This window comes from Myotis nattereri (assembly GCF_964212035.1).
Source record: "Myotis nattereri genome assembly, chromosome: 12".
NCBI lineage: Eukaryota > Metazoa > Chordata > Mammalia > Chiroptera > Vespertilionidae > Myotis > Myotis nattereri.
The window spans coordinates 41954432-41973286 of NC_138087.1; the positions used below are offsets into that span (position 1 = coordinate 41954432).

An 18855-nucleotide genomic window follows, 5' to 3' on the forward strand; every position below is an offset into this window, starting at 1 on the left:
ATGTGAATATGCTTAATAATTCTTTCATAGATGTTCATTGTTAATGAAACATTAGAAGCAACTTAAATATTTAAAACTAACAATATGTACTCATAAATAGGAATGTCATTTAAACCTTGTAGAAAAATAGTTTATGATTTAGGAAGATGTTTACAATATATTATTAAGTAAAAAAAATTACAAAATAGCATGCCTGTAGTAAATTTCCATTTGTTAAAAATAATATATGTATTAAAATATGCATAGAAAGAAAACTATATGAATACACAGTGAAATGTGAGTAATTATATCTATGTGGCAGGATGGATTACAGGCAGTTTTATTTTATCTTCTCTTTATTTTCCAATTTTATATAGCTAGCATGCATAGTTTTATATATACTTTTTAAAAATATATTTTATTGTGTTTTTTTTTTTTTACAGAGAAGAAGGGAGAGGGATAGTTAGAAACATTGATGAGAAAGAAACATCGATCAGCTGCCTCCTGCACACCCCTACTGGGGATATGCCTGCAACCAAGGTACATGCCCTTGACTAGAATCAAACCTGGGACCCTTCAGTCTGCAGGCCGACGCTCTAGCCACTGAGCCAAACCGGTTAGGGCTATAGTTTTATATTTTTTAATAGAAAAGATGCTGTTTACCAAATATTCACTTAACCCCAAAGTGCAAGTATATTTTGAAGTAGAAGCATTTGAATGGATAGATTCTAGTATATTATTTTTCAGACTATAGAAAATGCCTGCGTTCGGAGATTTGATACTCTGGCTAGGAAACTACTGATCTGGTTCGACTATTTTCATTTTAAAGATGAGCAAAGAAGACCTGCCTCCTCAAAGTGAGTTGACTAGGCCAAAGCTATCTTCATCAAGCAAAGAAAAGAAAAAAGTCAAAAACAGAAAATGTGGTTATAGTTTTAAAATTACATTTGCATCGTTTTAAAGTTAACCTGGATCCTCCATCTGTGTGCAGAAGGCCTTGTGCTTCTCTTCCAAACCTAGAGAAAAATGGCTGTTTGGTACAGATGATTTTATCACGGACTGCTTTTTATGAAGCTTAAATCTGGTCAGTATAGATTTATAGTGATTATGTTGCACCTCAAGAGATTTTTAAAAATCTTATTTCAGAGAGAGGAAGGGAGAGGGAGAGATAGACACATCAATGATGAAAGAGAGTCATTGATTGGCTGCCTCCTGCATGCCCCCTACTGGGGTTGGTGCCTGCAACCCGGGCATATACCCTGACTGGGAATCAAACCGTAACCTATGGTTTATGGGTAGACACTCAACCACTGAGCCACACTGGCTGGGCAGGAGGTATTTTTTTTATGCATTGTTGTAACTAGCAGGCAATTCAGCATTTTAGAGAAATTTGGCCTAGGATCCTTCTCCAAGGTGTGCTACGTAATTCCCAAGGAGACGGACACCATCAATCTTGGATCCTGATGCAGCCAAGGAAAGTGCTTTGGCACAAGAGGGAGTGTGTGAGTGTTTACATCAGGCTTACTAAGCTCGTTTTCAGCTGACTTGAAGCATAAAGCAGAACGTGTTTGCTGGGGCAACAGAGTATAATCAGCCACAGTTTAGGGCATAAAGAAGGGAAACATGCCATGGAGAACAGAAAAGAAGCCTCTACAGGGAAATGATCTCAGTAGGCTTGTATTTTCAAATTTATTGTATTAAACGTATTTGTTTCAAAAGGAATTGAACAAGAAAACTAGATCGATGCCCGGCCAGTGTGGCTCAGCGGTTGAGCGTCGACCCAGGAATCAGGAGGTCACTGGTTCAATTCCCGATAGGTCAGGGCACATGCCAGGTTGCAGCTGGATCCCCCATGGGGAGTGGGGTGGGGCGTGCAGGAGGCAGCTGATAGATGCTCTCATGGATGTTTCTATCTCTCTCTCTCTTCCATCTCTCTAAAAATCAATAAAAACATTAAAAAAAAGAAAACTAGATAAAGTAAAATGTAGTTAAAAACAGAGACTAGGAGACCTGTCACATCTGTGGATTCTGGGGTGGGATGATGGGCTCTGTAGCCAGACTGAGCAAAGCGAAGGGGTTCAGCACTAGTTTTCCCCCTCCTACCCTAACTCTGAATCCGGTGAGCATGACAGAGAGCTTTATTCTGTTCTAACTCTGGCTGGTTTCCTACCTTATCAGAATTGAGTTCTGCTCTGATTTTCTTTGGATGTTGGCTGAACTGGGGTGCAAGGAAAAAGCAAAAAATAAATATCTCACAGAAAGCAAACTAGTGGTTGCCAGGGGTCGGGGGAGGGGTATAGGGAATGACTGCCTAATGGGTAGCATCTTTTTTGGGGTCGGGGGGTGATAAAAATGCTCTGAAACTAGAGTGTGGTGATGGTTGCAAACTTTGTGAATGTACTAAATGCCACTGAATTCCATGTTCTAAAGTGGTTAAAAGGGTGGGTTTTGTGTTTGTGAATTTACCATAGTAAAAAAATAAAGGCCTCCAATGTAGTCTCTGGGGGATGAATGATGTGCTAGCATCCTGGAAGCCAAAGGAAGACAGTGAGAATGAGGGGCTGTGGAGACTGAGCTAGAATCAGTGTCCTCCTGAGTCCTGATTTTCTTTGGTTAATCCATATTTAGTTTTTTCTTAGCATTAATTCAGCTTCTAGTTCAGTTTACCCAAGATTTATACAGAAGCCATAAGCTAGCTGTCTTAGAGTCTAATGTAGTTTGTATATTTTCCCCCTAGCCATGTGGTTTATTTTATCATTTCTGTTTATTGAGTATTTTACTTTATGTTATTATGTATAAATGTCTTCAGATGGGGTATGTTTGTTCCAATGTTGTGTGTCCCCCATGGATCCCTGTTATTTTGAACTGTTCCTGCTTCATTTATCATACATGTCTAACCCATGAAAGCATTTGTGTTGGCAGCCCCTGATTTTTAAGGAACTTATTCATGCAAAGCACAATGCTAGATATAGTTTATTCTAAATGTGCTCTTGCTCACACAATCTTCTTAGGATGAAGACATAATGTAAATATCTTATTACAGCATGGGTAAGGTAAGTACCCAAATGGTAGTACAAATTAAGTGGATAGAGAATAAAGATGAATGCAAACATTATGTAATATCCCTGCTCTTTGCCTTGAGATTTTATTGCAGTGAAAGCAGTTAAAGAAGGCAAATGCTATGACTTAAGAATCTGGGAAGAAATACCATCTAATCTGTAACTAATAGTCATCAGAGCATAACACTTTATTGTAACACATTTTTTCTTGGGCATGAGGGGTGTATTGCATCCTTAATGAAAACAATTTTGGCAAAATGAAATGTTTATGAAAAACATATATACTTGGATTCTTAGCAATTTAACAACAATGCTCTCAGGAAATAAAGCTGCTATTTATTGATTTCTTCTGTGTGCTTTTCAAAGGTTATTACAGATAATAACAACAACCCTGTAAGTTAGGGTATCAGAGGACAACCTTGACATTAGCAGGGGGGACCGCTTGAATATTTTCTAAGCCCTTAATTCCAAAATGTGCGCATGACTTTTGGCTTTCCCGAATCGCATTTCCTTCGAGAATCAGATATTAAACAAAATCAGATATTACTTGTGGATATTCTCATGTCTCATTAAAATGTTTTTCCAACTCTTAGAGCTTTAATTTTATCTCTGTTTTGATAGTCATTGTAATAAGCAAACAGACCAAAATCACCTTAGAGAAAGATTCCATAGGAAATGAGTAGAGAACAGGAGCTGGGCAGTCAGCTAAGATCACTCACTGTCTAAGGATTCGTTTGGTACATCCGCCTCCTAGAACTGCCAGCGTCTGCTTAATCTTATATCTGTGTTCTGCGGGAGCAAACAAGAATTTGCACAACTTTCTGGAGACCTTTTATTATTATACTAGTGTATCCAAAATTTTTAAAATGTTTAAATCTTTGCACAGGACATTTACTATTGAGTAAAAGCTAGTGTATATTTGAGGATCAGATCTCTTCTTCCATACGAAGTGGACAACCAAATGTGTTGTTCATTGCTTTGCCACTAGGAAGATTTCCTTTTACTTTTCTTCTTTGAGGCCATCCTAAGTGGGGATGTAATGCAATAGTGGTCTATTTCTGGCTGGTGCTAATAAATTACACCAACCCAGTAATGAACCAAGACTGAGTTATTTCTTCACCATTGGTGATTTGCAGGGAGCATTTGTGGCAGCTGCCTGTGGACCACAGGGAGCAGGCACATGCGGTGTTGCTGCTCAAATCTATTACTCACCTGCAGTGTGTTCTGGTAATAGTGCCTGTGTGTGGCTCAAGTGCATCTACCCTATAAGACCAACTTGGTGAGGCATGAGAAGACTGCACAGTGGTGATGATGACCTGGAGAGGAGGGAAGAAGTTAAGTTCTGGGGACAGGTGGGTCTGAGCAGATGTTGGTGAGAGGCATGTGAACAGAATAGGTCATGAGTTTGATTTTGAAAATGAGGACTATTGAGTACCTGTGTGGCATCTGAATACAGATGTTGTGGTGTTTTTTAAAACATGTTGCAGGTTCTTTGCATTCCTTCTGTGGAGTCTTCATCTCTTTCCCTTGAATCTGGATGGGGCTTTGTGACGATCTTGATAAACAGAATGTGGCAGATATGGTGCTATGCACAAGGCTAGTTTAGAAAATGACATACTAGTTTCTTTGGAGACACTTGTTCTTGTATCTGTCAGTACCCTTTAGCAAAAACCCATCAGGAACACATTTGTAGTTAAACAACTTGGATTTATTACTTGTAGCAAGGGAGAACATACATCCTAGAGAACCATGGGGTATTTCAGTAAGAAGGTGTTAGAAAGAACCTATTTTAGGATTTGGGCTTTGGTTGGTTGAATTAGGCAAAGGTTTAAGAAAGCAGGGATTTGGTTTAGATTGAATGCTGTCAGAAAGTGGGAGTAATTCTATGGTTGGATTGTTTGTGAGTGCCATAGTGACCTTGGTTTTGTGTATGCTTAGGCCAAATTATGAAGTGGCTTTGTTTTATTTCATCTCATCATGGTCTCAGAGTAACCTTGTCTGAGGTTGGTATTTCATGGGATTGTTTATGTCTAATAAGAGAATAACATGACCTAGGTGTGAATGTTAGATCAATTCTGGACATGATAACATCAGTTCTGAAAGTGAGTTCTTTTTTAGAGCTTTCAGCTGTCATGTAAGAAGTCTGGCTACCTGGAGGCCACCATATAGAGTGATCCCATACATGCATATAGAGAAAGAGTTCAAGTCTCCAGCTATTCACCTGGGTGATAGATATTTGAATTAAAGAAGACTTTGAGATGATCTCATTTTCAGCCATTGTCTCACTACAAGTGCATGAGAGCTGTGTAGGCATTAAGAATCTGCCTAGCTCCAGATTCATACATAAAATAAATAATTCTCATTGTTTAAGTCACTATTTTGGGGGTGGTTTGTTGTGTAATAATAGGTAACTGATACAGGTATCTGGTAGGCAGTTGTCTCTATAGGTCTGGAGCTCAAGAGAGAGCTCGGAGTTGGAGGTATAGATTAGGAAGTTCTTTAGCAAGGAGAAAGCCATTGAAGTCATTTTAATGAATGAAATCACCAGAGAGATAATGTACATTGAGAAAGGAAAAAAAGAACCTGTAGTGGCACCTTTAGTAATAACACTGAAGGGATCAAGAAGAAAGAATCATTTGCAAGGAGACGGAAGGGGAGGGGTGGTTGGACAAGGTGATGAGAAGACAATTAAGAAAGATGATGTCAGAAAGTCAAGAATGAGAGCATGCAGAAAGAAGGATTATTTTCCAGTCAAATGCTGTGGAGGAGACCAAATAAGACAAATACTGAAAAATGTCCCTTGGTTTTAGCAACAATGAGTTTACATTGTTGGCAAAAGTAGTTTCAGGGAAATTGTGGGCTAGTCAATGATGGGGGCAGAAGCCACATTGCAGAGTTAACGAGGGATGAGAAGATGAGGAGGGTACCAATGCCTGTGTTGTTTTACTACATCGTGTTGGGTATCTCCATACCATTTGTCTATATATAATTATTTTTCTATAATTCAATAACCCATAATCATCACATCATGTCTTGAACCCTGTAATTCCACAATAATATAAGTAGATAGTATCCTGATATAGATTTACCATTATACTTTAACCTGCAGTTTCCAGTTATAAATATATTACTGTGTGTGTATTATTGTAGTTACTTTAAATCTCTTATTGTTTCTCTTGCAATTAAAATACTTTACTATTTAAAATAGTACCCAGTGCTCAGTGTTCACTGGTGCCTTGTAATTACTTCAGAAAAACAATCTCAGTTTAAACATTATGAACTCTTGAGTCATCTCTGCAGGGGGAATATCTTACTTTTGCCAGAGAAGTCTGGGGAAAATTATCCTAGACACAGCCTGTTAATTCATTGGCCTGCTTGTCAAGGCTCCCATTCCAGTTCACCCTCCTGGGAGGCTGGTGTGGGACTCTGCTTGTACAAGTGGGGGTCAAGGTCTCCTTGGCACAATGAATGAGTTGCCAGGGGTTTGTGGAGAGGAATTCTTCTTAGTTCTACCTGTAAGTAGATCTTGCTGTAATGGCCTTTAAAGGCTTCTCCAAGCCTCTCTTTCCCACCTCTTTTCAAGGGAAAATTTTTTAAAAATGCATTTTTATTGAATTTTAGAGAGGAAGAGAGAAGAAGAGAGAAACATCAGTGTGAGAAAGAAACATGGATAGGCTGCCTCTTGCATTCCCCTTACTGGGGATTGAGCCCACAACTTGGGCATGTGCCCTGACCAGGTATCAAACTGGCAACCTTTTGGTGCATGATGCACAGGATGATACCCAACCAACTGAGCCACACCGGCCAGGGCTTCAGGGGGAAATCTTACCCCACCTCCTTCATTATTTGCTTCTTCATAGATGCATGGAGACAAACACTAAGATGAGCATGGGAGTAAGGCCTTCCTATGAAGTATTTACATTCCAAAGGACTTGAACTTTGTATTTCAAATGTCACTTCCAAATGAGGGTTTATACACTGACAAAATACAACTAACTGATTTGCAAGGTAATGTGCAGCATATACTTTAAACTCCTGTTGCATTCCGCAGCTACACTGGCTGCAGCATCTTTTTACAAATCCTATGGAGTCCTTGTAAGTAAATATCACCACAGAAGGTATTGTACTTAGAAACGTTCTTTTGTTAGATGTAAAAGTTTAAAATGTACTCTTATTTTTGAAAATCTTTTTTGAGGCATTTCTTCATGTTTTTAAATGCCAGAAACATCTAAAATGGAAAATTCTTGGGCATTTCTCAGTATCTGCGAAGTCGTGCCTGGGGAACAACTTTGACTCTCTGTGGAAGGAACTGTAGGGTGTGGGGCATGATCCAGTGAGTGTTCAGAGGGGCTTGGGAAAGGAAGAAACAAAATACTTCTGTATTGAGCACGTTTTTGTGCTCAGCACTGTACTTCGGGCTTCACCTTCTACATTGAATTAAGTAGAATTCATGGAGTGAGGCCTGAGAACACAAAAGTCCTGCAGAAGATGGTCTAAGTTGTCATCAGAAGGGACTTAAAAACACTTTAAGGTGGGGCTTGGGCTAAGGTTAGAGGGAAAAAGATCTTGCCAGATTATTCTGCACAAATACTTGTGTCATCCTCATTCGGGTAGTCTTTGTGACTTCTTGTCTTGGTTCATCTGGTTGGCAGATGGATGCAACTGCCTTTTGGCCTCAAGGAAGGCAGAGGGAAGGCACCTGGGAGTGATGGCCCTGTGATGATAAGGCAGAGAAGCCGAGCCTCAGAGGGCTGCAGCTGTGTGAGCAGTCACGTCATAGGTGTGCTCGGGGTGCTCGCGTTCATGCTGAAGGTACCACCGATTCAAATAGGATTTTCAACTGGGAAGATGTCACAGACTTTTTAGTGTGGCCCAAGTGGATATATTTTTAGAGATGAAAAGTAGAGCATGTTCCAAAAGTGCTTTTTATCTGCCATCAGGAATAGGAGGACTTTTATTTATAGTAATTTCAGGTCCCTAAATACCTCCAGCCATAGTACAGTGGGGCAAACAACCAAAAAATTAAGCAGTAGATGATTAGTTGTATGTTATTTTACAGAGAACCTATTTCTCTTGCCTTTGGAAAATATAGGCCTTCTTTTCTTTTCTTTTCTTTTCTTTTTTAACTATGATTAAAATAGATTCATTTCTAAGATTTACTTAAAAGGAACATCTCACCTAGGCAGCAAGAATATGGACAGTACAATTGATCTTGTCTCTTGGCCTTGATGACTCAAAGGAAAATACACACACAGGAAACAAATCATTTGAATTTGCTAATATGTATTATAATGTAAATATACATGGAATAGACATGGACACAGAATGGAATATTCAGGAATAACTAGAAAAATATCTACTATTTATTAAGCCACTACTATATACCAGATTCTTTACTTATATTCACTACATCATTTAAATTAAAATCATCCTATGAGGTATGTTTTATGATCACCATTTGTCCCAGTGGTGTTTCAAAGATATTAGGTAATTATTCCAAGGACACTGAGCTGGTTAGTAACAGAGCTACAAATTTGAACCAGGTTTGTCTGACTCTGAAGCTTATATTTTTTCCAAACAATCTGCTTTTCAAAGTCATGACAACTACTGGGAATAGCACGGAGTTGTACTATACTGTCCATATTCAAAGAACTATTTGCTGAGCTTTCTTCCAGGCACAATGATAAATGATGTGGAATCTAGAGATCAAAGTTGAGGTGTTCCTGCCCTCATGGAACCCATAGGCTAGTGGGGAAGTCTAAAAAGAATATTAATGCCATCAAAAAGCTACTAGACTTAATAAATGAATTTGGCAATGTAGCAGGATACAAAATTAACCCCAAGAAATCTGAGGCATTTCTATACACCCATAGTGAACTTTCAGAACGAGAGATTATAAAAACAATCCCGTTTACCATCGCACCTAAAAAATTAAGCTACCTAGGAATAAACTTAACTAAAGAGGTAAAAGACCTCTACTCAGAAAACTACAGGACGTTGAAAAAAGATATAGAGGAAGACATAAACAGATGGAAGAACATACCGTGTTCATGGATTGGTATAATCAACATCATTAAAATGTCCATACTACCCAAAGCAATCTATAAATTCAACGCACTTCCCATTAAAATACCAACGGCATACTTCAGAGATCTAGAACGAACTCTCCAAAAATTCATCTGGAATAAAAAAAGACCCCGAATAGCTGCAGCAATCCTGAAAAAGAACAAAGTAGGTGGGATCTCAATACCAGATATCAAGTTGTATTACAAAGCCACTGTTCTCAAAACTGCCTGGTACTGGCACAAGAATAGGCATATAGATCAATGGAATAGAATAGAGAGCCCAGAAATCGGCCCGAACCAATATGCTCAATTAATATTTGACAAAGGAGGCAAGAACATACAATGGAGCCAAGATAGTCTCTTCAATAAATGGTGTTGGGAAAATTGGACAGATATATGCAAGAAAATGAAACTAGACCACCAACTTACACCATACACAAAAATAAACTCAAAATGGATAAAGGACTTAAATGTACAACAGGAAACCATAAAAATTCTAGAAGAATCCAAAGGCAACAAAATCTCAGACATATGTCGAAGCAATTTCTTCACTGATACAGCTCTTAGGGCACTTGAAACTAAAGAAAAAATGAACAAATGGGACTACATCAAAATAAAAAGCTTCTGCACAGCAAAAGAAACCATCAACAAAACAACGAGAAAACCCACTGTGTGGGAAAACATATTTGCCAATGTCATATCTGATAAGGGCCTAATCTCCAAAATTTATAGGGAACTCATACAACTTAACAAAAGGAAGATAAACAATCCAATCAAAAAATGGGCAAAGGACCTAAATAGACACCTTTCAAAAGAGGACATTCAGAAAGCCAAGAGACATATGAAGACATTCTCAAAGTCACTAATCATCCGAGAGATGCAAATCAAAACAACAATGAGGTACCATCTCACACCTGTCAGACTGGCTATCATCAACAAATCAACAAACGACAAGTGCTGGAGAGGATGTGGAGAAAAAGGAACACTTGTGCACTGCTGGTGGGAATGCAGACTGGTGCAGCCACTATGGAAGACAGTATGGAGTTTCCTTAAAAAACTGAAAATGGAACTCCCATTTGACCCTGTGATCCCACTTCTAGGAATATATCCCAAGAAACCAGAAACACCAATCAGAAAGGGTATATGCACCCCTATGTTCATAGCAGCACAATTCACCATAGCTAAGATCTGAAAACAGCCTAAGTGCCCATCAGTAGATGAATGGATTAGAAAACTGTGGTACATCTACACGATGGAATACTATGCTGCTCTTAAAAGGAAGGAACTCTTACCATTTTCAACGTCATGGATGGAACTGGAGAGCATTATGCTAAGTGAAATAAGCCAGTCAATGAAGGAAAAATACCACATGATCTCACTCATTCATGGATAATAGAGACCATTATAAACTTTTGAACAATAATAGATACAGAGGCAGAGCTGCCTCAAACAGATTGTCAAACTGCAGCGGGAAGGCCGGGGAGGGTTGGGGGGCAGGAGGTAGGGGGGTAAGAGATCAACTAAAGGACTTGTATGCATGCATATAAGCATAACCAATGGACATAAGACACTGGGGGATAGGGGAGGCTAGGGGACTGTCTAGGGCGGGGGGATAAAATGGACACATATGTAATACCCTTTGTAATACTTTAAGCAATAAAAAAAATTAAAAAAAGAAAAATAAATTAAAAAAAAAGAATATTAATGAATATGAACATATTGGGCATTGACATCCATCAAGGTCAAACTCTGCAAAACTCTATCAGTGAATTCTGCCTTTAAGTTAGAGTGATCAAACCAGTGCTGAGGCGAAATGCCAGCTGGAACCTCAGCAAATAGTGGTAACTCTCAAAACAATATAAATTGCTTGGGGGCACAAGGAAATAGGAGAAACTATCTAAGAACTTCACCAAATAGGCATTCTATACCCTACCCATGATGCTTTCAATAGCCTGGCATGGCTGGTAGAAAAGCCATGTGGCTCATGATAGATGACCATAGACCAGTGGTCGGCAAACTGCGGCTCGAGAGCCACATGCGGCTCTTTGGCCCCTTGAGTGTGGCTCTTCCACAAAATACCGACTTCTGCACATGGGCCACGAAGTTTCAATCGCACTGTACGTTTGCACCCGCACGTGGTATTTTGTGGAAGAGCCACACTCAAGGGGCCAAAGAGCCGCATGTGGCTCGTGAGCCGCAGTTTGCTGACCACAGCCATAGACTATCGAGAATTAAATATCTATGCAGTATGCCCATCACTGCCACCATCTTGGATACCCTGGTCACAGTACTAGCAGTGTACCATGCTGTACGGGGCTTAGCACATGCTTTTTCCCGCATACCCCAGCTGCTGAGTCACAAGGTCGATATGCCCTGGCAGAGCCACATGGAGTTTTCAAGTGCTTCCCCAAGGCCAGCTGCACAACCCTGCAATGTCTGGAGATCTGTCCCTGTTCTCCTTACCCATGTCAGCAGAATGTACCATTACATGGATGATGTAATGTTGACATGTGGAGACTTGCCCCTGCTGCAGGACACTGCAGAAATGGTTAATGACAAGGTGCAAGCTCAGCTCATCCAACCCCTAAGAATGTGAAAGGGGTGCAAGTTTTTGTAGGGATTTGTGTCTTGGGAGGACTTTTATTCCCCACTGGGCACAGCACCTCCATCTTTATACCACCTAGAAAGGAAAGGACATGTGTGGGTCTGGGGATCAGGACAACAGCCACCTTTGAGAAGGCAAAAATAGTAGTGAAGCAGGTTTAAGCTCCAAGCCTCTTTCAGGCAGGGCTACCATTTGAGTGGAATGTGTCTGTGATTCTGGAAGATAAGGGTTACACTCTCTGGCAGAAATCACAGGAGAGAGTCCCTTAGGACTTTGGTCCCAATCCTGGAAGGAACAGAAACCTGATATAACCCCCTAGAGCTACAGCTCCTACCAGTGTGCACAGCACTCCTCCAGGTAGAACCTCTCACGAAGGAGCAGCATATCCTGGTAAGAACTTCCCTTCCTACCACAGGGTGGACTGAGAATGTTTCCATCAACTCACCTCTGCCAGGGCTCAGGCTTCCACTTTGACGAAGTGGATGCCTATTTGCAGCAGAGCAGCACCCTGTCCACCAGCACTCAGGCACTCCTATGTTGGGAACAAAAACCACTGTAAACAGAACCAAGCCAATTGTACCAGGGATATAGGATGGATATCATGGAACTGTGCAGTCAGCCTGTCACATTACAGGATAGAGACCAGTTTGGTACTGGCAGACTGGCTGGACTGCCAAGGTATTTATTGGGTAGCGCCACATGGGACCTAATATTTGTGTGGCACAAATCTTTGGCCATGGCTTTCATTTAGGTTGTTGAGTTGCTGCACCCTGGGTTTTCCCCGGGTGTAGGAGGGAACCTGCCCCATAATAACAAAAGTTGCCTACCTCCCTCTTCTCAAGGCTAGAGGGGCACCTTCTGTTTTCCACTGGTCCGTTCTGTTTTCCACTGGTATGATTGAACACCTGCCACCAGATTCAACACCCAGCCTAAGGAATTTAATAAATCAGTGGTATGGATTATGGGGCTTTGGTGGAAAAATTGTTACTTACTTTGGGAATCATTCTCTTAATCTGTGTTTTCTCTTGCATGCGCCTACATTGTTGCTATGGTTTCTGCCTCTAGTGCAGTCGGATAGCCACCAATGAACCACTTCCATGCTGGTAAAAGCCCTTGCTCAGGGCACATTGTGGAAAGGGGCAGCGTGGGTGCATGTAAGATTGTAAGAGCCAGTCATGAGGAGTCTTGGAGGAGGTCATCAAGAGGACATGACCCTTGAGCAGGACCTGAGCAATCAAAGGCTCCTCATCCCCTCCCCTGTTCTTGGAATGTACGTTCCACTTGCCTTCCCCATATCAGAAGCTGTCTCAAGGACAGCCTTGACACAGTAAGGAGGTTGTTGAGACCATCTGGACGATATACATGACTGAACCTGTTAAGGTCTCTACATAAACTTTTAAAATTTTGGTGGGCAGAGGCAGAGATCTACTCCTATTGTGGCTGCCCAAGACAAAGCCTTGTAAGTTCCCTTGCTTGTTAACACAGCCACCTGCCAATCTGGAGTGGCCTGCTTCTTTTTTCCCTTTCTCATTGACCTCCCTGTACAGCGCCAGTTTCAGATTTCTCCAGAGAATTCCCATGGTTTTGAACCAACATAAACATACTGCTAGTGTTCTTGATTTGAGCTTCTCTAGATGAGATTTGGTCTTTCTTTACATGTCTAGTGTCTCTGTGTTTCCATTGTCTGTGAAATTACTGATCCTATTTTTGTCCATTGTTTTCTTGGGTTATAAATGATTTTATATATTCAAATCTTTGCCCTTTTTTACTTTTGGGGTGCTCTTCTTCTTGTTGGTAGGTAGAAATTCTTTATTCTTATACTTTTGTGAAGTGCTGTAAATGTCTTCTACTTTGAAAAATTTCTTTGAAACATCTTTGGATAAATAGAAATTTCTTATTTTAATGTACTTGAATTATGGTATAATATATAGGTATTGTAATATAGAAATCCACACCTGAAACCTATATATTCATGTTGACCAATGTCACCCCAATCAATTTAATAAATAAATATTTTAAAAAAGAATGTAGTTGAATTTATCTATTCTTTCTTTTATGGCTTCTGTCTTTAATGTTTTATTTAGTATTGCTATTATAATTTTCTGGATACAAGGCTTCCAGAACATTGTTTGTTAATTTACCCATATGTTTATTATGTTTTTTGTCATAAGAGTATTTAATTATTTTATATGTAAGTTAATATAAATAAAATTACATATTTTTCTCACTCTAGATTATAGCCCCAATGATTTGCAATAAAACTTCTTAATCTCTTTAAAAATTCCCAAGTTAAAGAACCACTCTGGGCATCTGTAAATATGAGTACTGGTATCAGTAATATCCTGTTTTACCATTACAGTTAATCTAGTGTCCAGATAGGAAAAAACTCCATGAGCATCAGCCTTACAGAGCTTTAGTTTGAGTCATAATTCCGAGGATGCTACAAACTAGTTCGGCTAAAATCTATGTAACTAACCTTTATATTCTAGAAGGGTCAGATCTGTGCACAAATCCATTTGTGAAGCCAAAAGCTGCTCTGGTGTAAATGTGCCACCAGGATCCATTTCAGAACACTGCTCCTTCTTGCCAAGGTCAGCGGCTATCACCGAAGTAACCAGAGAATGCCGGTGTCCTCACTCTCAAAAAGACCGCCTGTTTTGCAACATTAAATTTCAGCCCTTCCTGTCCCTTTTTTTTTCTTTTAATGATGAAAATCTATTTTGTTTATCATAAGAAAAGATGACTACCTTTCTATGAGAGGTTTTGATAGAAAAAAAAGTCTTAAGATTTGGCCTAGGAAATAATTTCCTCTTATAGCAAGTTCTATTTTCGAAGAAGTTGAGAAAATGAATACATTGTCTCCAGGTTTCCCCACATTGGAGATTGCCCTGGAGCTTTATGGCTTAAGCCCAAACTCCAGGTGTCAGAGTCTCTTCTTTATTTACTCATTTAATTTACCTGGTATACTTAGCGGTCAGCATTTCTCACCTTTCTAAGAGTGCACTCACTTACACTGCCCTCAGTATATGTAATTAGGATAAAAACCCTGGAATGAAAGGCATTTAAAACGAGGCAGGCAAACATATACAGGGTGGGATGAAGCCAGATTTGCTTTGAATAGGATCAGTTTAGTTTTATTTCAAACATAAGTTCCAAATACAGCCCTTTTGACCTGCATACTCCATCCCTAAATGGCAAACTAAACATTCATGAAAATTTAATGGCGAGGAAATTAGTACCTTCTTATGTTTCAGACTGTGAAATGGCACCAGGGAGCGCTTTCAGCGATAGGCAGGCGTGTGTGGATGTGCTGGACCAGACCTGAAACATTTGTCTCTTCAACCTGTCATCCTTCGCCAGGTCAGCCGGTGGCTGAGGCGTTCTGACAGGACACCCCCAGGATGCCGCCCAAGAAAGGTATTTCAAATAAAGACCTGGTTGTAGAATATTCTACCTTTCTTAGAGATTGGACACTGAAAAGACTTTTCACAATTTTTGTTCCCTCTTTGGGGCTTTTCCCTTTTGACGTGTGTGTGTGTGTGTGTGTGTGTGTGTGTGTGTGTGTGTGTGTGTGTGTTTAGAGTTTCTTAAGAAATTGGGAAGGGTTTAATATTTCTTCAACTTCTTTCCTTTAATGGACATATGGTTTCACCAACTGGTAATGCTCAGACTTACCTTTCTTTCATAGGAAGACAATGGGGGAAGCAAAATACACTGAGATTCCAGTGCAGCAACTCAAATTCGGGGTTCAGTCCATAACAGTGACCTACCCTGAGATTGGTGTGTGGGACAGCTTGGTGAAGGAGACCTGTTCTGCTTTAGTTCGTGGATTAAATACAGTCTGAATTCAGTAAAGTTGAAAAGGAGAGGAAAGAGGATTAAGGCAGGGCAAGTGAGGAAAAGAGACATAAAAACCTATTGTTTGCTCTTTATTCTTTTTTCGTACCTTCTTTTGATTAAGTATTTTTAAATTCCATCCTGTCTCCACTATTGGTATATTAGGATATATTTTTTGTTATTATTCCATTTTAGTGGGTTTACAATATACATCTTTAACTTATCGAACTCAACCTTCAAGTAATGATACACTACTTTACATATATTTTAAGAATGTCACAATAGTATAATTTTATTTCTCCCTCCTGTACTTTTTGCTATTGCTTTTACATATTTTAATTCCTTATATATTTTAAAGTCTACAATTTATCATTATTATTTTTGCTTTAAATGTTCATATATCTTTAAAATAATTTTAAAATAAAGAAACAAAGCCTTTTTTATTTACCAATATATTATCTTTTCCAGTGATTTTTCTTCCATATTTTAGATCCAAATTTCTATCTAGTATTATTTTCCTTCTGCCTAAATAACTTTCTTTAATATTTCTAGTAATATGGGTTTGCTGGCAATGAATTTTTTCAAATTTTGTATGGGAGAGTCTTTACCTTAATTTTGAAAGACATTTTTTGATGGAAATTATATATATATATATATATATATATATATATATATATATATATATTCCTTTCAGTTCTTTAGAGGTTTCTCTTTTTATAGTTTCTGATGAAAATAAATCTTCGTGTTGCTTTGCTCTGGCTGCTTTTAAGGTATTCTCAGAATTACTATGGGCTGTCTATTGCACAATGTCTGAAAAGAGATATTACGTGTATTTTATCTGACTTTCTAGTTGCTTAAAGTAAGAGAGTTAATGTATTCCTAGTTACTTCACTATGGCTAGAAGCTAAATTCCAATACTGTGTTTATAGTATGCTTGGGCTTAATTATCTGATTCCCTTAATTCATCATGACCTTTAGGTAATGTAAGCAGGTACATGAGGATATCTACAAACATGTTTTTCTACTTTGGAGTAGTTCTCACAGACCTGGCTTTTAGGCAGTGATATAGATTTTTAGTACCTGGGTTCCCCATGCCAATATTCATAAATATTGAGTATATCCATATGGAATATTATAATGGGAAAAGAAAGATAAAATACTATTCTTGTCTGATGTCTTCATAGATCTTGGAGGGACTTGAAGGAGGGTCATGAAGTCCCTAACTCTTTATTAAGTGAAACAACATTAAAAGGATTCAGACCAAAATTGTCCTAGACAATAAAAAGTACCCCAATGAAGAAGCCGAATCTCTACATTTTTTTCCACTTGTGACACATTCTATAACAATTGCTTCAATTTAGAAATTTATTTTAAGATGAATTCAAATATATTTCATAAGTATGTGAGAATTCTTATTCCTCTTCTGGTTGTTGTATGGGGAAAAGTCAGTTTCCATCAATGTAGAGATCCATATTCACCACTACTGTTGTTAAATTATCCTTTTATCTCCCTGGGTTTGAACAAGCTATGTACCTTTGATGCATTTAACACAATACTTATTGATTATTGAATACGACAAAGTATTACAGATACTCCTTAACTTGAAGAAGCTCATAACCTATTGGGGAAATGAGACAAATACATAGAAAATGTTAAAAAGTAGTATAAGACCATAATGAGAAGGATGGTTGAGTGCAGGATATGAAGTGTGAATTGAATTATAGAGGCAATATACACTATGTACTTTTTTTCATTTCCAACTAGTTAATCTTTTTCTATGGCTCTCTAGTGAACATTCTTCAATTTATCCAGATCATTCCTTAGATGCAGAGCTGAAACATTTAGTGGATATAAATCTGAACAGCTATGAGTATGTTTGGATGATTACAACTTTCTGACTGCTATACTTCTGTTTTTGTATCCCAAACCTGTTCTTGCTCTTATCACTACACCATGTCATTATCTCTTGGCAGTGTGGAAAGTGGAACAAATGTTGGAATCATGCAGATCCAGGTTTGAATCCTTTCTTCATTTCTTGCAGGCATTAGCTCTTGAATGAGTATGTTAAGGACAATTTGGTAAAAGATAACATATTCCAGCTTAGCTAGCCTAAGCTAAAACACAGCGAGAGGTGGCATACACTCATAGAACCCAAAAGCAAGAATGAAGTTGAATCTCAAGCTCAGCTAGAACTGGAGACTAAAGCACTATAGCAAACCAAGAAAATTGTCTTTGTTTCTTACTTCTATAAATCTGCTTCATTCTTTCTGGCTCCCTGTGATTTTCTCTCTTTTATAGTAGTCATGACAGGTTAGGCAGAAGCTAAGAGTGGCTAAAGCTTTCATTTCTCAGCCATGTGGATGAATAAACTTGTATTTTTTTAATCAAGGCATAGTTCACAGAAAATATAGAGAAGCTGGTAGAAAAGTTCCCATAAAAGCGTATTAATTGGGATAATAAAGTGATGGTTGTTCACTATAACTAATAATTTCATCTCTTATAGGCTAACTTACTTACATGTACAAAATCCTCCCAAAATACTAATTCTCTTCTCCCTTTCTTCCTTTCCAGTCAACCTTTACTCTCTGTTACAGAAAATGTTTTTGCTAAGTGTATATAATATGAATTACCTGAAAAGAGGAATAAGTGTTGATTTGAAATATGATTGAATCATTGAAAACAGCTTACATTTTCATAACTTATCCATGCATTCCTCCTGAGCCAAGTAGATGCAATGGAAAGTAACAGGGATTGAGTGATTTTGGTAATTGTTCACCAAAGAAGGTTGTTTGTGGAGGTGAGAATTATACAGCTACAGAGGCTGCCTGTGGGGTGAACTATTGGGGCAGTACCTGAGGGAATTTAGCAAAAGGCCATCAGTGGGATGCATTAACCAAGTCAAAAACCCAAAGTGTGAGAGTATCCTCAGTGCAAAAGAGATGGTTCTGAAGAATGCACAAAATTTCCCCATGCAATAGCCATGAGGTGAACCACAACAAGGCACGGTGGTCACCCAGTGTGAGCAAAAATGCTTAACTTTTTGCCCTTCCAATACTCTTTTACTATTCCATTCCATGCAAGAACTGGAAACCACCCACTGAGTAGAGGAGGCATAAGTTAGGAGAAATGGTTGAAGAGATGACTACATTCCCTCCCCTACTTCAGTCTCCATGACTAGGTTCTTGGCATGAGTAAATAGGAGATGCATTGAATAGGATATGAGATTGAAGTCTTAATTTGTATTGGACTGGATATTTTAATACTTTAATACCAGAAAATGAATTATCAAGGTGATGTGGTTCTTATAACT

At 38.8% G+C, this 18855-nt stretch overlaps 1 protein-coding gene across 1 annotated transcript in view; it reads left to right on the forward strand.

Moving 5' to 3' along the window:
- Positions 1-18855, forward strand: part of TMC1 (transmembrane channel like 1) — a 314024-nt gene that overhangs the window by 184746 nt on the left and 110423 nt on the right. The window contains exon 10 of the mRNA XM_081103893.1: positions 14963-15125. Coding sequence (XP_080960019.1) covers positions 15110-15125 — 16 coding nt within the window. The 5' untranslated portion in view covers positions 14963-15109. The remainder of the gene's footprint in view (positions 1-14962; positions 15126-18855) is intronic.